Genomic DNA, 27,235 nt, shown 5'->3' with positions numbered 1-27,235 from the left:
TACTTAACGTGTATACCAAATTTCAAAGGCAGAAAAGGCTTCTGTTTATCGTATCTACCACCCAAGATGGGTTCAGTTCTGACTGCTCCTCTAGCATATGTAAGCTCGACTAAGGCAGAGGTCTGCTTTGTTCGCTGGTGGATCCCCAGCTCTCAGAACAGTGACTGGCACACAGCGGGCACTCGAGAAACAGTGTCAAGTGACGCCTGAATACCAACCTCAAAAGAAGACACAAGTACCTCATTATTCCTGAGATGATGATGTACAAAGCCAGCTCCCAGTTAGGTCTGGGGAGGGCTTCTGCACAGGTTGCTAACATATGGTACGGAAGGGATGCATTCAATACAAATACAAATTCAGAGCCACTCGTTGTTATAAACTTCAGTTCACGAATAACTCTAGAAGCTGTGAAATCAGGAGTAAACCTAAAACAGAATGATGGCAGTAAGACTAAGTTTTAAAACCATACCCCAAACAGTTTAAATACAATACCAATCTCATACGCCTTTGAAACAACACAGAATTTTAGTTTGATACTTATACTCAACTTCTTCATTCTAAGAAGAAAACATTATCTCATGAAGTTAATAACAAAAACAACCATATTCTGTGGATAACTGGAGAAATTACAGAAAAAAAGTACAATGATTAGCTCCCCATAATTATTAATTCAGAAAGTGGCCTCTGCGTTTCTTTCCTGTCCCTTTCCCTCTCTTCTATCTACATCCACACTCTTCTCCCAGGATACATTCCCAATAATGCCTTTTTTGTAAACCATCCTACCCCTAGTGATCCTGTGTTCATCTCCTGCAGTACTGCTTTCTGCCCCAATTCTTTGATTTTTTGTTAACTGTATGCTCCCCAACCAGATGATCTGCACCTGAGGGAAGGAGTCATTCCTCATTGTACCTTTGGGTGCCAAGTATTATGCCTTACATGGGGTAAGGTAGTTACTTATTATGTCAATATTCATGGAAGATCATGAAATTATCATTCAATTAAGGAGACAGAGGTTATATTTTATTACATATGCTGCAACTATTACTGATATAATCATTCAAAACCAAAATATCACACATTCTTACACTGCACAACATGGAAAAGCTGCACTGGATACAAGCGTCTGCTCTGTTGCTCAGACTGTGAATTTACACTCAATTTCCTACCAACGCCTTATGCTTTAATATGACCCTGAAAATAATTTTGAAACTGGTTTCCTAGATTACCTGATCAACTCTGGAGATAGAGAAAGTTTCACAATTTTGAAAACAAAGACATGAAGATTACGTGGGAAAAAAAAGATCAAATACATTTGTGGATAAAGAGCTTATTTTTCTAAGTATGAAAATATACCTTTCTACAGAGTGTGAACAACTCGAGTATAAAAAGTTAATGAGAAGCTAGTGAGTCATTATACCTTATAAAAAAATACTTACAATATGATTATGTCTTTAGAGGCGTTGGCACTTAGTGCAAACTCTTGACAATTAACAACTTTAAAGCCATATCCCTCACATGAGTACCCACTGACTTCAATGTTTTCTATGTGAATTTGAAGTTGTCCTGTATTCTCTACTTTAAATGTTCTTTTCAACGTGAAATTTGGTTCTCTTAGTTTCAAACCTAAAGGAAAAAAATCAGGAGGGTGCATAAATTTTGGTCTCGTGCTCCAGGTCCAAACGATTAACACATTCTCCACGAACTACTATATGCCAGAGGTTATGACAACCTCCTCACGCCAAAGACATCAGCTATTACCCAGATTTCATCAGGAAGTACTCCACTTTGCTATGTCATTTTAGATGGCAAAAATTTAATTATGTTTTATTTTTCACACTCAGAGTCAATCACCTAAAGCATGCAAGGAATACTGATACTTTAAATCTCTTAAGATCCAAAACAAACAACCCTGAAAGCAAGTCAGAGTGTTTCCTTAAAATCTTAAGTGTTCATCACGAATAGATACGTGTTCACATACAGAAATACTGTCCTTGTTTCTGGAATTATTTACTGTTGGAAACAAATGCTGAAATTTTTGACCTTGGAACTGTTAGGAATACTCACTATCTGTACAATCTTTTAATAATGCTTCTGTGATTTTAAAGCGTAAGGAACTCCCTGGACCCGGAAGCTTGCCTGCCACCCTCAAGCTCTCGGTGGTTCCTTGTCCCTGGACCATCACAGCATCCATCACGGTCAGGTTATTTCTATGCAAACAAGAATTACAGATTATTCTTCCATTAAATTTGCATAATCTTTCGATCTGTAATTTTTGTTGTTATTTTATAAATCACCATGTAGAAATTAATACACTAAATTTAAGACTGACAAGTTTGGAATTTAAAAATATTTACAGAGAGAAGAGCAAGAGTTTTTCATTTTTAAGAGTCACACATAGTACAGTAAGATACCATTCAGGTAGGTATAAATGTGATCACAAAAGTGTATTTCATCAGGCATGGTGTGTGTGTGCGTATTTTGGACAAAGTGAATACTTATTTCGTAAATTAGTTATACAAACTCATATTGAAACAAATGAAGTAAGGGCTTGTATATAAGTACCAAAAATCAACCCACACTTACATCGCAGAACATACCTGATTATGATTAGTGAAGAAACAGTTCTGTTGTGAACTGGAGTAAACTTTACTTTGACAGATTTCTTTTCTCCAGGTTTTAAAATGAGGTTTAAAATTAAATGTTGAGAGAGGCCCTCTGTAAATCCTGTTGAACTTTGCAGGGGATGAGCCTTGAATCATTGGGTAAACAAGCTGGAGTCATTAATACAGTCTCTGGAAAAACGTTTTTTTCATTTATCTCATTCACAGTCCAGTATAGTTTCTTGGATTAATTAAATATGTAAACAATTTTATCCCTCATGATTTAGACACTGGTTAGCTGGCAAGCACAGCTGGGCAACCAGTGATGACACTTCATATTCTACATGAAGTCCCAGAAGGGGCTTGGTTTCCCAGGCCACCAAAGTCTTCACATTTGTACTGGGCATGTGTTTTTGTATAGACTTTTTTATTTTTAACTTTTTAAATTTTGAAATATAACACACATACAGAAAAGGACACAAACCTAAGATGAATAGGTCAATGTTTTAGCACAAAGCAAACAGCTGTGTAATCAACACCCAGCATCCCGAAGTTGTGAAGCTGTCCCCACTTTCATCACTGCTCTCCTGCTTCTCCTCTCTGAAGTGTATCAGCTGAAGAGTCTTAAGGTTGCATCACATTTGTTTGTAAAAATATTTTTAACTCACGTCAATCTCTTTGAATTTAATTTTGAAAGCTAAGCACAAGATCGTGTTTCATAAACATGTGACGACTTGAAGATCAAAATATGACTTCCTGCCAGTTACAGATAAGATTAAAAAATATTTATTTATTAAAAAAAATAATAGTTTACACATAAGGATATACTGTTCTGATTTTTAAGCAACATTAACCTTAAATTTTTTTGAGGGGGGGAGGGCTGGCAACGCTTGGCTATAAATGTCCATAGCTCTTCATTGCTCTGCTAACGTGTGGAAGGAGAGTGAGTTTTGTATAATTTTCTACTCCACTTGGCATAGTTAGGTTTAATAATACAGATCTGTCTATTTGCATTTAGCATGATTCCACAAATATAACTTACAGTCAAGAGACTTAACGAAGCGTACTGCTTTTTTACTCTTGCTTTTGAGGCCAATTTTTTCCTGCATCTAACATTCTTCACCATCAGTGTCTACTAGGACAACAGAATATTCCAAATGCTCCAAAATGGTTGGTAAATAAGTTCCCTTTTAAATAAACTATTCTGAGTAATTGATGGACACATTACATACTGTACATTTATTCCTAGCAAACTCTGATGACTTGGGAAACACTCTAGGATGTCGTGATGGCCCAGGGATATCATTCATGGCCTCAGTAATCCTTAGTAATTTTATAGTGGTGGTTCTCAAACAGTGACCCATGGAGCCCCAGGGATCTCAGAGATCTTTTCAGGGTATTCGTGGAGTCAAAAATATTTTCACAACACTGGCAGGCACTATGTGCCTTTTTCACTGTGCTGACATTTGCACTGATGGTCAGCAAAAGCAACGATGGGTGAAACTGCCGACCGTCTGACATGAAGCATGGCGGTGGTATCAAACTTCCCCAGAAGCCATTGTCTTCTTCACTGCCATGCACTTGTGGTTAAAAAAAATTATTACAGATTAAGCAGCAATAAATAATAATCTTATTAAATCTCAACCCTTGAGCACATGCCATTTTCACATTCTGTGTGATAAAATGGGAAGTCTGCACAGAGCATTCCTGCTACACACTGAAGGGCCACGCTGTCTGGAAAGGCCATCACTGGAAATGCAAATGGAACTAGCTGCCTTTCTCATGGAATATCATTTATATTTGAAAGAATGATTGACAGCCAGTCTATGGTTATTCAGACTGGGCTATCTGCTAGACATTTCCACAAAAATAAAACGCACCTGTCTCATTAAGGAAAATCGAAGTATTTGTTGCTAATGACAACATTTGAGTGTTTGAGTAAAATTTAGACTTTTGGAAAACTTGTATCCTGTGAGCTTGACAGCTTCAAAATAGTTAAAGAATTCTCTGATGAGATTGGTGGTTATATTAATGAATATGATTTTCTGGATATTGTAGAGTGAATTGTGTCCACGTTTGGAAGCTCTGCTGAATCAATACTTTCCACATGGCTGAAGCATGGTATTATAATTAATTAAAAAGGCATTAAAATACTCCTTTTACAACTACATGTCTATGTCAGGTCAGGTCAGATATTTATCATATACTTCACCCAAAACAATATATCACGAGAGAGGGAATGCAGAAGCAGGTATAAGAATTTATCTGTGTATTAAGTCAGAGTCATTAAAGAGATTTGTAAAAATGTAAAACAATCCACTCTTCTTGCAAAATGGTTTTTTAATATAGCTGTTTTTCATTTTTATGATCTCTATGTTAAATGGAATGGGTTTATTATTATTTTAAATGAATTAATATTTTAAGGATCTTTTAATTTATAATATGGTAATATTGATAGATGTAACCCACATAAACAAAAAAAGCCTTTGAAGTTCTTAACTTTTAAGACTATAAAGGAGTCCTGAGACTAAATATTTTGAGAACCAGTTTTATAGCACTGTAGAGAACTGTAATAGAATTTATCCTAAGACCTCCTCCAGAATTTCATATTTAGAATAAATTTCTCAGGTCTAGAGTATTCTTGTTCATCTTCCTATCTCTCACAGTGTCTACTTTAGAGTTTTACATCTTGTAAGTATCTCTAAAGTACATGCATTTGGTAAGATAAAAAAGTTAAATAGCTCATTTACTTCTTATGTGTATCTCCTCCCTTATAACAGCAAAGTGAAAAGAATTTCTGGTTATTGAGCTTTCTGGTTATGTGGAGTCCAGATAACCTTGGACTTATTACGTTGGCATTTTATGAATGGAAAAGGCAAAGTACAAAAAGATTCCAAGAGAAGGGCACGAGACTAGAATATATGACTGTAAATTTCAGCCTAGTGTTCTATCCATTATTTGGCAGCAAAAAAATACAACATTGAAAATTACTTTCTTATACAAGATTGACTTAAAGACAGACTTATAAAAACTATTATACAAAGGTTTGGCTAATGTGTGCCTTATAGATTAAAACACAAAGCTCTGGGAAAGAATACAGGTATTTCCAGAACTATTAAACGTCTGGTTTGACAGCCTAATTAGTGATTCCCAACCAGCAATGACTGTGTGGCATGATGGTATGGGCAAGGGCTCTGGAACCTGAGAGAGCAAGACTTGAATTTGGCCCTGCCAGTTATGACAGGTATGAACTTGGGCAGGTTACTTCCTCTTCCCGAGCTTTGTTTTTCCCACCAACAAACAAGGGAAATATTTGTCTCTTAGGGCGGTAGGCAATTGCTCAGCCTGGCTGCTGTAATGATTACATGAAATCATAAATGTGAATGCACACTGCATAATGCTGACACATGCTAAGTGCTCATGAAATACTGGGAAGGATTCTTCATTACAGCCCCGAAATACTGAAAATTTCTCCACTGCCTTTCTTTGCCAGCCTAGTTAGCCACAGATTGACTTATCCAGTCAACATTCACTGAGGGCTTCCTATGTCCCAAGAAACCAGTTGAAGGGTGTCCATGTGAGTTTGTTTACTCTGTATCTGTAAAATACACATTATTAACTTCACATTACAAGAGAGGAAGTTGAAGGTTCAGAAAGGTTTATTTACTTGGTCAAGGTGACAAAGCTAGAAGGTACAAACCTTGTTCTAAGTGAGAAATAGCAAAGCTACAGCCTGGCAGGAAGGCCTCCTGCTGCTGTGTGATGACTGTGACCCACAGTGAGCAAGAGAGCCCGCAACAAGGAGAGGAAGGAGGTGATCATTTACTGTTTTCACTTCAAGTAATTTAGATGATGGAGGATGAACTAGCTTCCTACTCTTATTCATTCAACACCTTTTATATTATTAATATGGGAAAGAAAGAAGATATAAAGAAGACAAGCCCTCAAGGAGATTATACCCAGATTTGGAAAACAAGGTATCACACATCAAAAAGGAAACAAAAACCAAAATTAACATGGGTGTCAATGCCGAGTCAGGGAGAATGAAGATACCCTAATTGGTGAAGGCTTTGCAGCAAGCAGGCTGGCATAAACAGGAGGTTTAAGGAGGGATGAGATGTAGCTGGAAGGAAGGGCACGGAGGCCAAGAGACCTGGGCCAATTTGCAGGTGGCTTTAGTTCCAAGTGCTGATTTCCTGACTGACACATACCCTAGACTTTAAGGCCTTATATAATCATGACTAGTTAGTGGCTGCTTAGCCTGGCCTGTATGAGAGAGGATTTTTTTTGTTCTTAGAACAAACCAGTTCATGTATACGTTTATTAATTCAAGAATATCTACTGAGTAAAAACTATGCATGCTACTGTGCCAAGCATGAATACAGCCAGCCACGGGTCTGGCATTCATGGAACTTACAATTTTATTAGAAAGTAAATATTTAAATGACCAAGCTCAATATTCTGAGGTGTAATAAAAGTAAATTATATGTTAGTATATACCTCATTTATATACTCTCAGAGTTTCTGGTAGCCATTATTATAAAGCTTCATGGGCTTCATGTTTAATGCCTGCCAATAGGAACCTTCTACTCAGCGTGTCTCACGTCGATCTAAATCCCACTCATTCCTCTCGGGGTTTTTTGCCTCTAAAATAATTAGTGGACTGCTCTGACTTCTCTAGTAACATGCCCTTCAGCCAATTTTAAGGGCAGTCAATAGTTTTCCCTCATATTTGCACTGATTACCTCATAGAACTATTTCTTTGGAATAGTATGAAGTTTGAATACTTACACAGTTTCTGAAGACTTGGAATTCTAGTGTTCTTAAATCTATCTTTGCCACCTTACTTAAGTTAAACCTAAAATAAAAAACGTACACATATTTTTTCACAAACAGCATCATGGTTAAAGGGGTTATAGAGTAATTATCAACCTTGTGCTTTGCTTGCAAATTACCTTTTGGCAGATTTTGAGATCAATATTACCAGATTAATACCCTTCAAAAAATTAAAGGCTACAACTCATAGTTAATATTTTGTTCACTTTTTAAAACTAACATGTTTGAAAGGTTCCATTTGCTTTCTCTCTCTGATTTTTTAGGAAGGAATTCAATATTACTTTTTCTTGTTTTAAACTCAAAGCTTTTCTAGATGTTTAACATAGTATCAATCTCTCTCCCCAGAACCTTCTCTCAACTTTAAATACAGATCTAGAATTTCTCTAAACCTAATCTATTACTGCATGAACTGCAATAAAGTCTTAAATGTATAAAATAATTCAAAGCTAATACAGAAACATTTTGATTATCTAAAGAAATGCTTACCTTGATATTAACTTATCTACAAAGACTGAAGGGTTGGAATATAAAGCCAGAGGAATAAATTGAATATAGATGGGAACATCTGCGGGATTTTCTAAAGTGATCTCTTCTTCCTTAAACAAAGTAATGAAACCGTAAATGAAAGCTTTCCACAGTTAAATGAACAGATACTTTATAACCCTCCAAAAGCCGATGTCACCTTGAATACTTACCGAGGAGCAGTTCGTGTTAGTAAGTGGAAATCTCAAGTGCCGGGGTGAGCTAAGTATGGAAGGCCAGGAGAGCTCAGCAGTGATTTTTGATAGTATATTTTTTTGAAGGTCTGTATTTACTTCAAAAACAGCGTTCAATCTAGAAAAAACAATTTGTAAGTCACTGCATCAAAATGAAATATCTGAGTTTTCTAAATACAAGAAATTCTATTAGGCCTGTGTACTTGAGAAATTTTATTCTGGCCCTGAATACACAGGTTTATTTGCTCTAATATTTTAATATGCTTTTAATAGAGACACGTACAAAGATGCCTCTATTTTGGCACAAAGAGCTGTCAAAATATCTGTCACTGATCACCTGCACTGTTTTTGTACTGAAAATACAGAGGAAAAGGCAGGCATATATAGATAACATATGACAATATGGGGATCCTAAAGGACCTCGCACACATGCCTAGTGAAAACATCTAGACACCAATAGCATGGTGCTAAGAATATTTTCAATAGAACTAACGAGAAGGCAGTACTTTGTTTGGCATATTGCTTTTTTTCCCCTTGAGACAAAAAACAAAGCAAAATCCTGACATGCAATGAAGATGCCAGTTGAAGAGGTAACACATACGAGGTTGTGCAGACATCTGCAGAGTCATCAGCAATATTCAGGACCGCATTTGAATATTTCCCTACTTATGAGTGTTTATAAGCCAGCTGTTTAGAACTCAAAACACCTTCCCTAAGGAAGCAATATTATAAATGGGGCTAAGGTCTTTGGGCCCAAATGTTGAAGCCTATTTTAACTCACACCGCCACTGAATTATTACACTCTAATACTGGTCAGAGTGCAGGTTTTATAAGACTAGTAAGAGAAATTCTCTGTAAGATGCACACTGACCAGGTAACACAAGGGCAGGAGCAGGGAGAATGCCACATTCACTGTGCAATGGGGACGTGAAGGTGGGGAGACACGGAGCTTGGGTCTTTGGTGGTGGAATGCTGGGCATACAGAGAAGGCAGGAGTTTTGGTGGGTGGGAGGTGAAGAGGTTCCTTGGCAGCTGAACCCAGGGCAGCACTACAAGTTAATTATTCATAATTGGATGTTAATATTTGGAGACTGCCTATATATTATGATGTCCACTATGGAAATGTGGGGGACCAAGGAGTATTTTAATGAGTGTTGTCTTAGTGAGCTCATTAGAAGAAGTCTCTTTGTACTGATTTTAACCATTTTAAAGTAAAAATTTAACTCTTTTGCCTTAAGTAAACTTTCACAGCAGACAGTTCAGATAAACAGAAATCCTCAGATTTAATTGTTAACCGTTTAAAATTTTATAGTACTATAAATTGGAGTATCTTGATGATACCGACAAATACATTTCAAATTAGCCAACTGAGAAGAGCAGTTTTTATCAGTGGTCATATTATCATTATTCTAGTCAAAGTCTCTTCAGAAGTCAAGAAAAGATCAAATTTCTACACTGCTGAATAAGTGTCTGCTTTTGAATCCATATAGTACTGATCCACATAGTACCCACATAGTACTGATTTGTCATTAGCACATCATCTACCTGCCAAAGACACACCGTTGAGCCCATGTGGACTGGGCCGGGCCCCTCTAACAGCTCAGCACTTGGCAACGCAGGAGGCTGTTCTTTTCACAATGAGCAAATAGATACTTGGTCTCCACTGCGGGATTAAACCTAGAATATGTTTTCTTTGCCTTTAACATAGGTGAGTGGTAGTTAAAAACTTTCTTTCTTATGCAAATAGTATGTCTAAGGTGAACACTGTAGTCATCTTACATAAAGGTAACTTCAAATAGTTTCTTTGATTTTAAGGAAGCACCTAGAGCACTGGAGAAAAGAGGAAAATGGTAGTGTGCATATTTCTGCGTAATATACAATTAAAATGGTGACTCAAGATGCTTCAGTAAGAATTTTCTGAAGATAAGGCATATTTTCTTAGCTATAGAGAAAACTACCTAATATAAGAATAACATTCAGAATAATGAGCAAGAACAGCATCAACTGAGCTGTTTCAAACTTATAAAAATAGCTAAAATACTTAAAGCAAAACCACTCACCTATGACCTGAATTTTCCTTTATTCCCATCCATCCTTTGAATAAGCTTTGATGCAAATCCCAGTCAATATCCCATGCATCTTCCTGCATGGCTACACCAGGCTGCACTTTGGGTTCAGCTAAAACAAGGAAACATATGCTATGACATACTCAGTTCTACACTTATATTCATTTGTCAATTTTCCTTCAGATAACTCTATAGCACCAAGAGATGGAGTGCACATTAAAAGTGGCAGCCTTCCATTAAAGAATACTTTGGCGGCGTGATGGGCATGAGAGAGAACGGTGAGATAACTTACATTTGGATAAAAAAGGCAGGCCAACATAGCAATGATCCCCACACTGCAGTCCAGGATCAAAATAAATGTTTGCAATCTATAAAGAGGCACAGGAGAACCATGAATCCCAAAGCTACAGAAGGTCACAATAACAAAATACTAACAGATGGGAATTCTCAAATATAACATTTTCAAACCTTTGATTTTTTTCCTGGTTCTAAGTCTTCCTTATTGCCCCGTAATCGTTTGTAGTAAAATCGCACATCTTCTGACAAAGACCGTATTTGTTGTATCTTTACCTTCTGTGAGAAGGAATTCATAATATTTAAACTTTGATGAACTATTTTCCCCTGAAGGAAGAAAAGAAACAAGCAAACTCATTTGTATATGGCTGGATTTTCTTAAGGACACTCACTTTAGAGCTGACAGACATATTTCTAGGAGACCAAAGCCCAAAGGACACTAGGATTTTCAACAGTTAATAATCTCAATTTGTAATGAGAGCCCCCTCAAATATATATATATAAATACACAAGCACACATGTACATCTAAAGTAAAAATGTTCACATTTCACGTTAAAATATTGAGGATGCTCACAAAGGTACAAACAGAGAGAGGGCTGAATAAAGGAACTGGTCACTGTCAGTTTATTAAGCAAGGTTTGTTTATACCAAGGCCAACTTGCCCTAAAAGCATCCAAATTCAGGATCAAATAACTAAATTCTAAAATCCAAACTCAAACAAGACCAAAAAAAAAAAAAAAAAATCAGATCTATTTTCCTTAGAAGAAAGCCGGGACTCGGCAAATGCCTTTAACTAGCTGCGTCTTCCTGGCAGCTACTGGTCTTCGTGCACCTGTAATAACTCCTCTCGTGCCCGTGTCTTGTCTCTCAGGGGTGTAATGGGGATCAAAAGAGGTAACAGTCACAAAAGTTCCCTTTACAATGGTGATCAAATACTAAGAATTAAACTATGAGTTATATAAAATGTTTATTCTGAAGTATTGTTTCCATCACTTAGCTCTAGTAATCTCCACGTGATAAGGGATTTTACAGAATTTGGTAATTGTTATGAACTGAACATTTGTGTCCCACAAATTCATATGCTGAAATTCTAACCCCCAAGGTGACGGAATCAGGAGGTGGGGCCTTTGGGAGGTGATTACGTCATGAGGGTAGAGCCCTAATGAATGGGATTAGCGCTCTTAAAAGAAGAGACACAAGAGCTTGCCCTCCCTTTGCTCTTTGGCTATGTGAAGACAGCACAAGACAGCCGTCTGCAAAACCAGCATGAGTACCCTTCACTGTACACTGGATCTGCCGGTACCTTGATCTTGGACTTCCCAGCCTCCAGAACTGTGAGAAATAAATGTTTGTTGTTTAAGCTACCCAATCTTCAGTAATTTGTTATAGCAGCCCAACTAAGACAGTAATATCAAATTAATTTGTAATTCCAAAAAAGATCTGGTCCTGTAAGCCATCTAAAGATACTTGAAAGCTTAACCTGAAGTAGCTCAAAACCAAGACCTTGCTTTATACAGATGCTTTCTCTCATTTACTCCACCCACGGGTCTTTCACTGTGTCATCTACTGAATTACTTCCTTCTAGGATTTATGCAGTAATTAAGGAGATCACTGATTGAAAGGCAATTGAAAGAAGGAACAAGGTCCTTTTGGATAAATAATGAATCAAAAGTTCCATATGGTCAGTGCAAATGGGAATGACAGGAAGACAGACTTAAGTAAGACCCAAACTTAAATGTGCTGAACACATGAATTCAAAATTTATATTTTTAAGGAGCTAAATTTTGAATTTGTTTTACTGTATACAGCATTAAGATTTTCCAATGTATTGTTTCTCTCAACCCACCGAGTCTCCTACCAGAGGCTAAGAGACACGTCTACATTTGCCCCAAGGTGCCCTGAATTGACCACATCATCTTCCGGCAAACGGTGGCGCCATCTGCTGGTTCTCCAGGCTCAAACCCTAAGTCCAATTTTTGACTACTCTATCTACCTGCTTACCCACAGCTGCTTCAATTAATAACCTCCTCAGGATGCTCAGGTACAGTTCAAATAATTCATCTGAAACGCCTCTTGCCAATGTTCTCTTCTCCATCATTTTGCTCCTTCATCCATGCATTATCTACTAAGTGCCTGCTAGTGAGCATAAAAGATCCCTCATCCCTTTCCTAGAGGATCTCAAAGTTGTCGGGGGAGACCAAAACGTAAGGCATTATTTATAGCACAATGTGAGGCTTGCTGCAAGAGAGGTAATTTCAAATCGTTCCAAGATCATATGTGTAACCACCGTTACCATCTAGAATCAAGAAATCTTCGGAGAGGAGATGACAATGGAATTGAATCTTGAAAGATGTGTAGGAGTTCTCTGAAGGCAGAAGAGGATGGAGGACATTCAACGCAGACTAACAGCAAAGGCTTGGAGGTATGAAAGGGATCTACTGCCTCTGCCAACGCCCTAAGCTCCAACTGCCCCCTTGACATTTTTCATGTGGACTCTGGCCAGAGTCTCTGGGTTGGCCTCCAGGCACTCACTCTATTGTTACTTCTGTATGTCTTCTATATTTACTTCTGCCAGAGAGCCACTCTTTAAAGCTCAGCTCTGATGATGTCAAGCCACCACTCAAAAACTTTAGATTTTCTTAGACTTAAGTGCATGTAATTTTTTCATGCTATCACTCCAATATACCATTTCCATATTGAAACTTCCCTCCATTCTGGCCAAATGGGCAACTCACTACTGCCTAAAGCCATCTCAGACTTTACTGCCCTCATGTCTTTATTTGGTTTGTTCCCTGGACACCCCTTATCCATCCCTGCGAGAAGACATTCTAAGCCGGCTCACACGGCACCTTTATCAATTACATGTGTATTTCTCTCATACCACTTTATTTTTACACCTCTTAGGGCAATTTCTCCATCCTGCTTTACATCTGTGAATCATGGGCCCATTTCCCATTCTAGATAGAAAACTTTTTGAGAGAAGGGACTAGCTCTTATTCCTCTTAATAGCTCCTAAAGAATCCAGTACAATGTTTTACCTTAAAATAAATGATTAATAAAGAATAACTGACTTTACTGCTGAATTCTAGGAACAGAGAAGTAAAAACAAAGAAAAAAATTAGCAAGAAGTCTAAAAATTAACTGTCTTACTGGAAAGGAAGGCGGAAGAACCATATGCTTTGGGAAGCAAGTCAGCGAGCCCACTGCGATCACAGCCTTCACTGGAATTGTCAGGATCTGTGGAACGAAGAAGCAGACCACAAGAAATAAGTGCTACAGTCTGAGAGTGAGCTGGACAGTTCAGCGCATTATTTTTGGGCATTAAAAAAAACTCATCTTGGGACTTACATTAGCAATAACCAACTCATAAGCAATATTAAAATCATCCATGGATACTGTTAATTTGTCCACTGAACTCCATAAAAGGCAATGAAATACAGTAAATTTATATGTATTTCTCAGTGATTCACTGAAAACATGGTAAACAAGACCAAACAACAGGGAAGGAATGAAGAATAGATTTTCCATATTACAGGTTATTTTGTAGATTATTAATTTAAAAGGCAAAGTCAAACAGTACTCTTAAAACAATGTATGAAAAATCTAGCATTTTCTAGAGTTACATAGCTCTCTATTTTTGTATATAGCAATAAATTAACATCAACCAATTTAAAAAAATGAGTTGAGGGGCCGGCCCCGTGGCTGAGTGGTTAAGTTCGTGCGCTCTGCTGCAGGTGGCCCAGTGTTTCGTCGGTTCGAATCCTGGGCACGGACATGGCACTGCTCATCAAGCCATACTGAGGCGGCGTCCCACAAGCCACAACTAGAAGAACCCACAACTACGAATATACAACTATGTACCGGGGGGCTTTGGGGAGAAAAAGGAAAAAAAAAAAAAAGAAGAAATTTAAAAAAATGAGTTGAACATTCTAGATTTTGAATCTCTACTCACACTCTATTTGTAACTTTGCAACTCACAAAGATACTTCTCTAAGATATTTTCCCCTAATTCTTATTTTCATCCATACTAAACAAAACTTGCCTTAGCCATGAAATGTACTTATTTCCACCATGAGTGATAAACATGAATCCCTCACTTGTGGATATAATTGACATACTCCCAACAAATCACTTATTATTAAATGAACAATTCTGTTTATTCTGAATTAGTTTTCTTTCACATGGGGGTTACATGTGCTGAAAACAGGTAGGAGAACAAGGGCAGCAACTTGTGGAATTGAGCTGTCCTCAACTTCCCAAAGAGCTTTTAAATATTAAATTAAAATATTTAGCTTTGGCAAAAATGTATCCATTCAAAATCTCACTGAATGCAACATGTCAAACCTCACAGAAGTCTTTAAGAAGCTCAATGATCAGCCTGAGAATATAACAGAAAATATGATTCCTTCAGAAGTGTTTACAAAGGACTCTTCAAAGTACTGGCATAGAGATGCACCAACAACTTATAAACATGTAGAGTTTCTATGCAGTTACTGTCCTCACCACCCTACTGGGCCACCATTTGACTCCACTTATCCTACTTTCTTCTGCAGATTTGCATGAACGTAACCTTGTGACAAAACCCAGCTGAAATATCTCCCAGCAAAGTGCTTCCTCCTATGTCCACCCCCTGTAATTTCCAACACCCTTCAAACGCTATCTATGGTTATGTGAGGCTTAAAGAATCCTTCTCCAAACTAACCAGACTAGATTGGTTAAAACTGATCAGTACTAAGTATTGATAAGACTATGATGCAAAAGTACATGGTGTACCCTCATACACTTGCATTAGGATATAAATTTGGAAAATTAGTAAAGATGAATATGGACTCCAAGATCAAAGAAAGTAAAAGAAAGAAACATTTAAAATTTTTAAAATAAAAAATAAAAATTATAAAAAACAATGAATATATGTATAGACAATACAGAAATTCCTCTCCTAGGCATATTTTCTAGCAGTGTTTCTTAGCCTCAAAGGATATCTATGAATAAAATTCAAGGGCACTGGTAACTTAGATGTGAAAAAATTACATCTTTATTTTCAATAACCTATAATTGAAATTTAGTAGATCTTAGGGCCAGACAGTTTTACATATGAGTTTACCAAACTGTCAAGGAACGGACATTCTCATCTTATTCAAGTTATTTGGCAAAAATCAGAGTGAAACCTGCCCAATCCTTTCATTTTTATTTCATAGCTAGATAAAGACAGCACAAGAAAATATAGCTTTTTGGTTTATTTCACTTATCGATGTGGAAATAATAAATAAAATGTGAAACAAAATGTTCATATTCTACCAAATAGAATGTTCTGATAATGGCAACATTTGGATCAACCTTTCTGTAGGTAACAACTATAAACTCTAGGCAAAGTATTTTTTTTAAAACTTCCTGAAATCAGGATCTCAAAGAGATATTTGCACTCTCATATATATTGCAGTATTATTATTCACAATAGTCAAGACGAGAGAACAACCTAAATGTCCATCAATGGATGAATGGATAAAGAACATGTGGTATATCCACACAACAGAATATTATTCAGCCTTAAAAATTAAGGAAATCATGCCATATTGAGAAAACATGGATGAACCTTGAGGACATTATGCTACGTAAAAAAGCCAGTCACAGAAGGACAAATACTCCACGATTCCACTTAGATAATGAATCTAAAATAGTCAAACTCATAGAAGCAGAGAGTAGAGTGGTGGATGCCAGGGGCTGGGAGAAGGATAAATGGGGAGTCATTATTCAACAGGTACAAAGTTTCAGATATGCAAGGTGAATGAGTTCTAGAGATCTACTGTACAACATTGTGCCTAGAGTTAGCAATACTGTACTGTACACATAAAAATTTGTTAAGAGATTGTAGATCTCAGGTTAAATGGTACCACCCACACACACCCACACACACACAGCTCAATGATCTTCATTTGGCTTCTTGACGTAGAAGGACCCGTGTAAATACAATTGTGAGAACTCAAATTAAGATTTGTTCTCCTGATTGTATCTTCCTTTTTGGAAATGTTACACAGGAGGATATTTATGAGTGCAGAAAGAATCAGAGATACCTAACAGGGATTTTAGTCAGGATCTGTGCAATGCTATTATAACCATCTGTAAGCAGGTTTCTAGTACAGCAATGCTAAACGTGCCAAAGGCATTTTTCTGAAGTTGTTTTTAGTTAAGAGGTTTGGGTTTTACCAGAAAACTATGAGCTAATGAACACCAATGTTCTGTAAACCATTCTCAAAAGCTCAGTTTTTAAGGTACAAAATTGGTAAACTGTAACTGTACGAATAAACTTAGTTCTCTGCTTCTCCAAAAACCAAAAAAAAAAGGAATGAATTATTCAGAAAAATCCCATTAATGTGAATCCTCATGAAGTCCTTACCTCATAGTCTGTTGTGATCTGAATGGCTCCATCGTGAATCCCTTCCAGCTTTTTTGCAGTAAGTTTGACTCTGAACACTGCAAAATAGCCTGAAGCTAATATTACCTGTATGTAGTAGAAATGATTCATTAGTCTTGCTAGTTGAAATTTCTCATTAAAATGAAAAAGAGGGCTATAGTGATAAGCTGACTTCCAAATCCTAACATACACCAGTATGACACTGAATTACCATATCGTCATGTACAAATATCTCAAAATAATGCCATCTCTAGATGATAGCAGATGGTTTATCCAATACACTTATTCCATGGGCCACCGAGAAAACCAGCTCCCTGAGGAAGAGTCACATTTCTGGCTGCCAAGGTGGGGAGGGCAATGGTCCTCACATACCAGCCATGTGGCTGAATGGCCAAAGCAGGGTGATGGCTCGAATAGAGGGACACAGTCTTCCACCAACCCCTTGGCCACAGCAGGGCACAAGTCCATAACGAGTTGGTTCTGCTTCAAGTTCTGAATTTAACTCTGTCATGTTAATAATCATACCTTCAGAGTAAGAGAGGTTGGGTCATGTGAACATCAAGAATCATAGAAAGAAGGGTTAAGCAATAACAATTTGAAAGAAGAACGGGGATCTTATTTGTTTTCTCAAGCTATTTGCTGTTTCTGGCATTTACTCTCTTCAACTGTGAAATATCCAAAAAACATGAAATTCAATTTATGAAGCTGTACTTTAGTTATTAGTAGTTGTATTTTGTCTAGAATGCACATTTACCTCAAAATAAATGTTGACACACCAAACATACTCACTTCTCTCTTTTCGAAGCATTTCTGCCTTGGTTCTGTGCAATTCTAATGTTTCATCATGACTCCTGACTACCCAAAATCAGAACACGAGTCTGAAGAGCACAGAGAATTGTTGGCAATATAAGGAACAGGATGCCAATTTAGTTCCTAAGTTTGGCTTTTGGGAAAACTGTTGAAAGTTTAGGAATTACATACTTAAAAAAAATCATTCTGCTATTTTGAAGTTGGCAACTCACTACAACGTCTTATTTTAAGTAAGGGTTCATAATAACGATCTCATCTTTCTGTCTCTCGTTTTTATATTTATAGCTTTATTTAAAAGCTAATTCTAAGACCTAAATTGTCAAACAGGCTTTATGTATGTTGTATGGATCTCTCAAATTTAAATAGTATGTGTTAACGCATACTATTTACTGCTAGGAAAGGATCCAGATTTCTAACATTATTAATTTATAATGTCTTATTAGGAAACTATAATTCAACCATCTGGAATTAAATATACATACAAGTTTACTCTAACTTCATTGTTGAAAGGAACACATTAAGGGCTGGTCTCATTATTACCCTTTTTCAGCATTCTCTTTGTATTAAAAATAAAATCTCAGCTGGAGTGACAAATATTACTTCTCATAGGCATTTCCTTTTTTGTTTTAAAAGGAGGCTTTATTTCTGAATCAAATTTTAAACATTATAAATTATTTAAAATGTAATCACCCATAAATCTACCACTATTCACAAATATCTGATTATGTAGCTTGAATGTCACATAGCTGCAATTAAAATATTATTTAGTACGATTTCCCACTTTCTCATAAATCCTTTTCCAAGTTTCTACATGCAATCATATTTTCAATTTTTTATTTGCATCAATATTCAATCATAAAATCAAGATTTACTTCATGCATTGGCTGTTTCCAGTTATTTGGAATTATTAACAAAGCTATTACAAAAATCTTCATTCTCATAGCTTTTGGCTCTTTAAATTAGTTCCATGGGAAGAATTCCCTGGAGTGGCGTACATTGCCAAACTGCACTCCAAAAAACCTGCTTTGGGGGGGTCCTCCAGCATAAAATGTTTAAATCAACTTTTATAACATATGGCATTCCACGGAAGTGCGTTTGTTAACAATCTCTGTGTCTCAGGACATTTGCTTTTTCTTCTGTAAAGTTGTTGCAAGAAGTTCTCTCCTAACCCACAGATGACATCTGTCATGCTCCTCCTCCCACAAGGCTATTCTGCTAACCCTGTCGTGAGCAGATATAAACTTCAAGTTCTCTCTTCAGTAGGGCTGAGGGCTTAGAGCGACACATTTATTTTCTCTTGTTTTGTGCTCTTTTATGACCACTGCATGTATTAATAAGACAGAGTGACAGTACATGGGTAGGGCTCAAACAATGTTTACCTCATTGACACTCTCTTCTCATCAGTACAGAAAGTGGGCCAGAACTATTACCATATAATTGAAAATACCTTCCACCAATGGGGAGGACTATCTCTTTTGCCCAGTAAATTCAATGAACACAGGGTTAGTTAAGTACTAAACTATGTTAGTTTAGGGTTCATTTAATACTACACTATGGAAATTTCTCCTATAACGACATGAATTACAAAAGTATCATTTAAATTTTGCCTGTTATAGAACATTTTATGACAAGGTAGAACTTAACCCCTTTGAGTTTCGAGTGCCTTTGTCATAAAAGGAGGGGGTTGAAGTAAATTACCTACAAGCCCCTTTCGATACCAAATAAGCAAGGCTTCTGTGAATTTCGTAAATGTGTTAGCTGAAGCCTGCGACACAGCAAGTCTTTTTTTGGGGTTTAGACATACATCTAAGTTTACGCAAACAATAAGAAAGCTTACTTACTGAGGACTGGTCTGATAAAGAGGATTTCTCTAACTCTGGAAGGCTTGAAATGATGGTAGTTCTGTTGCCTTTTTCAGTAGCTACGAGTTCTATTGATAAACCGTCTCCTATGATATGCCAACTTTTTATAGCCAACTTAAAAAAGAGAAAGACATGAAAGCGATTATTGTAGCACTAGCATAAAATCCTTAGATGTGATTTAGAATAAAAACAGATTTTTTTACCTCAATTGGATTGCTGTTTATAATTGCAAATAAAATATTACTTGCTTCTGTAGCACTCAGTATGCCAAAATCTATGAAACGTTCCTCTATTTTGGGAGGTAATACAAAGTACTGGAAAGATATAAAAGAACGAGATTAAACAAAATTATACTTATGTAAAAGAACATTATCAAGAGAAAATAACTACACTAAGATATACAAAGGCTCCTATATTTTATGTAAATATACACATATACAGACACATATAAAATATAATTAAGAACTTTGCACAATGAAAATATTTTGAGTAATCACAAATGAAACACTCAGGGCCTCCACGGAACAACTATTTCTCCTCTGAAGGCACATGAAAGCAGCAGGTGGTGAAGGCACCAGGAGGGGTGAGGGGGAGCCTGAGGGAACTGGGCAAAGAGTCCGGGGTCTCAGGCAGTGCCATGCCTTCAGGAAAGCAGCTATGGAAAGGTGATCATTCAGGCAAAAGAAATGAAGAAGGAGCAGGATAACAGTGAAGGGCCTTCCAGCTCTGAAATTCTTATTGATGCTGGCTTTTTGGAGAAGTACATTTCCATATGTTCTAATTTTCTTTTTCTCTTTTCTAGCAGTTTCGTTTCTGATCTAAACTTCTTTCATTGATTACTCTGGGGACAGTTTTGTTCAGAGTTTTTTTTTTCCTGGCTTATTTTCTGTACTAGAAACACCTTTATTCTTTCCTTCTGTGCCGTATTTAGATTACTATTCAATTGTGCAGCTCTCCTGCCTTACTTTCATCTTTATTACCTGGTTCTTTTCTTCATCCTGATATTTCCTGGTTTTGGTCATCTCTTCCCTACACAGTTCCCTCTTGACCCTCCATGCATTATTTTTTTTCTGCTTATTATTTTTCTTCCATTTAGTTTCTTTTTCTCTTCCCCAAGAATGTAACAATTTAAAAGCAAAGCTGGGGCTGGCCCGGTGGTACAGTGGTTAAGTTTGCACATCCCACTTTGGCGGCCCAGGGTTTGCCGGTCCGTATCCCAAGTGCGGACCCACGCACCGCTTGTCAAGCCATGCTGTAGCAGGCATCCTACATATAAAGTAGAGGAATACGGTCACGGATGTTAGCTGAGGGCCAGTCTTCCTCAGCAAAAAAGAGGAGGATGGGTGGCAGATGTTAGCTCAGGGCTAATCTCCCTCAAAAGTAAATAAATAAATAAAAGCAAAGCCAAGAGAAGGCAGAATGTGGAAAAGATCGAAGTGGAGGCTGTAACTAGAGGAATCAACTGTATCCTGAGGAGAGACGACTGCTGGGAAGGATGAAAACCAGTTATCCTGGAAGTACTGACCAGGCGGGAATTAGACCAACTTGTACAGCACAGAAAATGGCAAGATTTAAGAGTGTGCAACATGATTGCCTAATAATACCTGAAAACACAAAAGATAGGCAGAGAGTTATAAATTTTAAAGGTAGATAACATACTTACATCTAAAAAGCCTGTATATACCCGCACAGGTAAATGAAATTTAGAAGCATTGGTAATAAGTAAAATATTGTTATCTATGTGCATGGATGATGTGGATGGCATAAAAAACAGAGTAAAAATGTATTCCGACTCATTTGGAAGAATTAAGACTGGTTTGCTGAAGTTGTGAACCTAGGAAATGATGGGAGAGAAAAAAAACAACGTGTCAGCATCATCTATTTGGTAGATCAGTAAAAATAAAAGTATGAGGTTCCCAGACATACTTTAAACATTGTTTTGGCTTCTTCTGGTAGCAACACATCATGAATGAGGATCGCAAAACTGAAAGTGTTTGTAAGGTAAATTGGCCTTTCCACAGCATCTGCAGGACTGTCTCGGATGTGAAATAATGTTGCAGCGTGATCAAATCCCAAATAACTATTTGAAAAAACAAAAACATGAACAAAATAAACCATTTTTATTTCCATATGTTAATTTAAAATCCAAGTTCTTTTGTTCTGAGTGATAATTTATGTTTAGCATTAAGGACTGTTATTAGAGAATTAGAACCTTAGATATTTTAGTGATTGACCACACGATTTAAAACAAAATTTAGCGGCCAGCCCCATGGCCGAGTGGTTAAGTTTGTGCGCTCTGCTTCTGTGGCCCAGGGTTTCCCCGGTTTGGATTCTGGACAGGGACATGGCACCACTCATCAGCCCATGCTGAGGCAGCATCCCACATAGCACAACCAGAGGCACTCACAACTAGAATATACAACTATGTACTAGGGGGCTTTGGGGAGAAGAAGAAGAAGAAAAAAAACGAAGATTGGCAACAGTTGTTAGCTCAGGTGCCAATCTTTAAAAAAAAAAAAAACTGAAATATAAAGAACAATTCTCTACTAATTATATGTAATTAAACAATTAAAATCAAGACCGTATTAAAGGAAAAAGTTTTAAGCTACTTAAAAAAAAATGTCCATCATAAACAGCTTTGTTAAAATGAGTCCCTACCAAGCTGGATATTAACTATTATTGGTTAAAGTATAATCAGAAAATGAACTATGTATGTTACTGCTCATTTACAAAAAGACGTAATTCTAGACAGTGTTTATGAGTTTATAAAGGAATGTAAATGATTTTTTTTTTCAAGTGACAATACACTTTAAGAGCAAGCCACAACCACTTGAATACAAAAAAATTACAGAAGGGAAATAGCTCAAATGATTTAAATATCATTTAAAAATCATAGATTCATTTTTCTACTGCATTAATAAATCATTAAGACTTCACTAAAGCTCATATCATATGATTCCATTTACCTTTTTCTTCTAAAAGAGTAAAAAATAAAATACAGGAGATTTTTCTCCTTTATAGTTGAAGTTGCTCTTTCAATAATAATTCCGTGGAGTTTACGTGAAGTTGGCTACTACTGCTGCTAAGGTCAATGAGTAGGAAAACAGAACTTATTGATTAGTAAAAAGTTATAAAGCATATTTTAAAGAGAAACTCACCCATCTAAAACTTCTGCTTGATATGGTATTTCTAGTTTGGAATAACTCTTTTCCTTTGCTTTAACAGTTATTTTCCCAGAAAACTGAGATGGCTTTTTGGCTTTTGAGGCTGAAAGGAAGCAAAAAAATAATCTCCGTCACCTTTTGCCACTAAAGATTTTACAGAGAGGAGTATGAGAGTGACTTCACGTGGACTGACAAAATCTTAGAAAGAAAGTTGAGCTTTCAAATTGGCAAACAGAATACTTTTACAACATTTTAAACCAAATATCAAATTTTTGATACAAAAAGGAAAAATGTTTTAATTTTCTTGGTATGGGATAAACAGATAGGGAATTAGCAAGTAAACACAAGTCAGGAGGAAAAATACTTTATTTCAGCTACTTCTCTATAGCCATAAGCTTTGGCTTTACTTACAGCAGGGTTTCTCAACTTTGGCATTATTAACATTTTAGGCCAGATTAATTCTTTGCTGGGGGTGGGGCACTGTCTTGTACATTGTAGGACGTTTAGCAGCACCCCGAGCCTCTACTTGCTAAGCTATCAGTAGCACCCCCAGCTGTGACAATCGAAGTGCCCCCATTTAAGACTGCTGGTCTACAGCTGTATTTAAGAAATAACATTCCGGGGGCCAGCCCTGTGGCCGAGTGGTTAAGTTTGCATGCTCCAGCTTCACTGGCCCAGGGTTTCGTAGGTTTGGATCCCGGGCACGGACACAGGACCGCTCATCAAGCCATGCTGAGGCGGCGCCCCACACAGAACAATCAGAGGCACTCACAACTAGAGTATACAACTATGTACTGGTGGGCTTTGGCGAGAAGGAAAAAAAAATATTGGCAACAGATGTTAGCTCAGGTTTGGAAAAAAACCCAAAGAAATAACATTCCTTGTATGGCTAGAGTCTTGCTATAAATACCAATAAAATGTACCATGGTGTAAGCAATGTCAAGAGTTGAACTCTGACTTCTTATATTAACCAACCCTAACTCATAGTATAAGAGGAGACATATACCCTGTCTGCTATCATGTTGTCCTCACAGATGAAGTAAAACCTTTAAATTTTGTAGCAGTTGTGAATAATTTCATCTGGAATTACAGAAATAGATTCAGCTGTATCCAATCTGGGTACCCATTAGCTGTTCCTTTCAAAGCAAATAAAGATATTTATCTTTATGACCTTTAAAGTACTTCATGAATACTTCCATTTAAGAGAAGAATTTATATGTGAATTCTGCAAATGTGTGTTATCCAACTTTTAGCACAAAAAAGAACAATAAAAAAATGGTATGACATCTAGTATGTGGCTATGTAGATGGTGACTTCAGATTTTTTAAATTCCCATTAAGCCTCATTTCTTTCTGCTTGCTGTACAGTAGTCACCCCTTATCCACAGGGTATATGTTCCAAGACCCCCAGTGGATGGGTGAAACTGTGGAGAGTACCAAACCCTATATATACTGTGTTTTTTTCTATACATACATACCTATGATAAAGTTTAATTTATAAAGTAGGCACAGTAAGAGATTAAAGAACAATAACTAGTCTTTGGCACATCTGAATTGCCAGCATCACCACTCTTGTGCTTTGGGGCCATTATTAAGCTAAATAAAGGTGACCTGAACACAAGCACTGCCACACCTCGACAGTCCATCGGATAACCCAGACAGCTACTAAGTCCCTAAAGGGTAGGTTAGCGTATACAGTGTGGATACGCTGGACAAAGGGATGATTCACGTCTAGGGCAGGAGAGTGAGATGGCATAAGATTTCATCACACTACTCAGAATGGTGCACAATGTAAAACTTATGAATTGTTTATTCTGGAATTTTACATTTACTATTTTCAGACTGAGATTGACCATGGGTAACTGAAACCGTGGATAAGGGGAGACTACTGTATAGCCATTTCTGGATGCTTTTAATTTTTTGCTGTTTATTCTGACGTAAGGCTGATCACAATGGCCAGAATTTAGGCATTTCATAGTAACTTATCAAGTTATCTTTTAGCAAATGAAGTGGTCAAAAACCTCAAGAAAATTCAGTTAAAAATGATAAAAATAGTGACTTGATGAGAAAGATGTTTGCTTGGAAAGTGAACACTGCAGAGTTCATATATTTGGCACATTCTGAAAATATTAAACATTAAGTAAAACACACATTTCCTGACTGATTTTCACAGCATCTCAGTGGCATTTTGCATTGGAATCTGGGGTGGGGGTGGGGAGGTGGGAAGTGGAAGGTGGAGGGATTTTCCCATGATAATAAAAACCATGCATAAGAAATGTAGCACTTGCTTTAAAAGATGCTTTCCCTTTGTCTTTGTACTGGATTTTACACAATTTCTTTAAAAAACACTTTTTTAGAGTCTATGATCTCAGAAGAACCAACATTACTGACATTACTCATCTCAAGGATGGACGCATTCACTGGGTTGTCAACAGAGGAGCTGGAGAAGAGCGTGTGGGAGAACAAAGGGCACAAGTGTCCCCAGGACGCACTCCCCTATCCCCTGCGTTTACCAGAAGGGGGGTCCTAACTGTTCTGGGGGTCAAGAATTACTACTGGCTGGCTGTTCTCTTTCTCAGTGAAGAGAATGTACCTGCTGATACTCATACTGGTGGTCATGACTCTAGTATCTTAGCAACACAGCAGACAATTTATCACAGATTTGGAAATAACTGTGGCATCAAAACCTTCTATAATACTATTTCTTGATAACTGGATTATGAAGTATGCCTCATGTTTAATCTTGATTTCTTCGGGAGTTTTCTCTGAGCTCATGGGATGATACTGAAGCAGGCACCCGGGCTGTGCAGGTGGCCCAGATCCTCCCCAGAACTCTCCACATGCAAGGAGTGAGCACAGCTGCCTTCACAACACTGTGCAGAGTGCCCCGCATCCTGCTGCACTCAGCAGCTTGCCCAGTGATCAAATGCTCGCTTCTGATGAGTCCAGCGGTGCAACGTGGACTATGAGCAGAGGTGGTTTTATCAGAAAGTCAAGCTTGAAGCTTCAGGGAGACTCACTCACATGGGGAGAGAAAAGCCCTGTTCCAAGTTTCAGTTCTCATTAAATTTAATTACATATATGGGTTAAACAGCCATTAAGTCACTATTTTAAAAATGTTGTGACAGCAAATTCAACAAATGTTCTAGTAAAGCGGGAAAAACTGAATAAAAATATGCTATTAAAATATGTTAAAGTCTGGGTTAACATTTCAAATGTCAAAATACACAATATAAATGTTTGAAATAATAGTTATCTAATTTGACAATTTTATCATAAAGATTATTTTTAGCTTAGGCAGGACTATCTGTCATGTTTATAAAAGCCAATATATGAAAATGTTACAGAGAATAATTTATTTCTCTTTCAAATTCAAACGTGCTTTTGAAACTCAAATATATTATCACTCAATTATAAAAATTAATGACTTCATAATTAAGGCAAAGTTTAGTAGATATATACGTGAAAGAGGCCAAATTATGAAAATGTAATTCCAATCCTAATGTACTTGCTAATATTAATTTAGGTTTATGAACTTATGATATTATCCTTTATGAAACAAAGAAGAGTCTGTGACAGTTAACAAAAAAATCAACCAAAGCAGTAATATAAAATCTGATTGTGAAACGGTCTGGATTTCTGCGTAAGGATGTCAACACAGATGTCTTCTAGTTTATCAAAATAAGACCACTCTAATAGAGAGAAAAAGTTGAATTCTTACCGTCAAAACTAATACTTGCAACCTTGGTATATTTACTTTCTGAAGCTTTTAATGTAATTGGTTTAAAGTGTACCGTTATAGCATCATTTTGTGGTGTAGGTCGAACACTCTGCAAAAAGAAAAATATATATAGCAGTATTTTAGTCTAATGGTTCAGTTACATTATACTGGAAAGTAAAGCAGAATCAAAATTCAAAAAGTGTAACTTTAGGTGTTCCCTTTAAGTGGAGTAGGCCAAAATGGAAAAACTGCAAATAAATTTCATTAGAGTATCTTTATGAAATAAAATCATGACCAGAGGAAAAATGTCTGATAAACAAATGAAGATAACAATCTAAAGACAAACTAGTACACTGGGTATGAATACAAAATAATAGGAAAAAGGTATTTATTTTCTAAACAAATGCTTAATTCGTACAGTGTACGAAGAGAAGACGACAGGAAGATTTATGATAAGGTCCCCCTCAAAGAAATTCACAATGCTAAATGTAACATCTTGACTCTGTGAAGATGAAGAATGAACATGAATTTGGAGCTGGTGCCCCTTTGCCAAGGTGACTTTGCAGATCCCATTTCTAATGGTGTTTTCTCTACTTCTCCAGGGGGCGCCTGTGCGAGCGGGGCGGGGCTGTCGAGAGGCCGGGCTGTGCTCCCGGCTGTGGACTGAGCAGTGGGGTGGACTGTGGCACTGTGCAACATGGAAGAGATCAGAATACTTCAAACTTAAAAAATAAGATCTTTCTATTCAAACAAC

The 27,235-nt window shown here is 37.0% G+C and overlaps 1 protein-coding gene across 2 annotated transcripts in view; it reads right to left on the bottom strand.

Annotated features, from left to right (window-relative positions):
• The window catches only part of TMEM131 (transmembrane protein 131), a 219,633-nt gene that overhangs the window by 34,295 nt on the left and 158,103 nt on the right, over positions 1-27,235 (bottom strand). For both annotated transcript variants that reach the window (XM_044772935.2, XM_070511663.1), the window contains exons 12-29: positions 26,482-26,590; positions 22,756-22,864; positions 21,524-21,677; positions 21,261-21,431; positions 19,801-19,911; positions 19,577-19,711; positions 16,908-17,012; positions 13,664-13,750; positions 10,687-10,839; positions 10,511-10,586; positions 10,213-10,330; positions 8,132-8,270; positions 7,923-8,032; positions 7,392-7,458; positions 2,598-2,749; positions 2,065-2,207; positions 1,437-1,623; positions 240-425 (exon numbers count right to left, since the gene is read on the bottom strand). In XM_044772935.2, the coding sequence (XP_044628870.2) occupies positions 240-425; positions 1,437-1,623; positions 2,065-2,207; positions 2,598-2,749; positions 7,392-7,458; positions 7,923-8,032; positions 8,132-8,270; positions 10,213-10,330; positions 10,511-10,586; positions 10,687-10,839; positions 13,664-13,750; positions 16,908-17,012; positions 19,577-19,711; positions 19,801-19,911; positions 21,261-21,431; positions 21,524-21,677; positions 22,756-22,864; positions 26,482-26,590 (2,312 nt within the window). The remainder of the gene's footprint in view (positions 1-239; positions 426-1,436; positions 1,624-2,064; positions 2,208-2,597; positions 2,750-7,391; positions 7,459-7,922; positions 8,033-8,131; positions 8,271-10,212; positions 10,331-10,510; positions 10,587-10,686; positions 10,840-13,663; positions 13,751-16,907; positions 17,013-19,576; positions 19,712-19,800; positions 19,912-21,260; positions 21,432-21,523; positions 21,678-22,755; positions 22,865-26,481; positions 26,591-27,235) is intronic.

This window comes from Equus asinus, chromosome 6 (genome assembly GCF_041296235.1).
Source record: "Equus asinus isolate D_3611 breed Donkey chromosome 6, EquAss-T2T_v2, whole genome shotgun sequence".
NCBI lineage: Eukaryota > Metazoa > Chordata > Mammalia > Perissodactyla > Equidae > Equus > Equus asinus.
The sequence above is the reverse complement of the archived record's forward strand: the minus strand, read 5'-3'. Positions and strand labels throughout refer to the sequence as shown.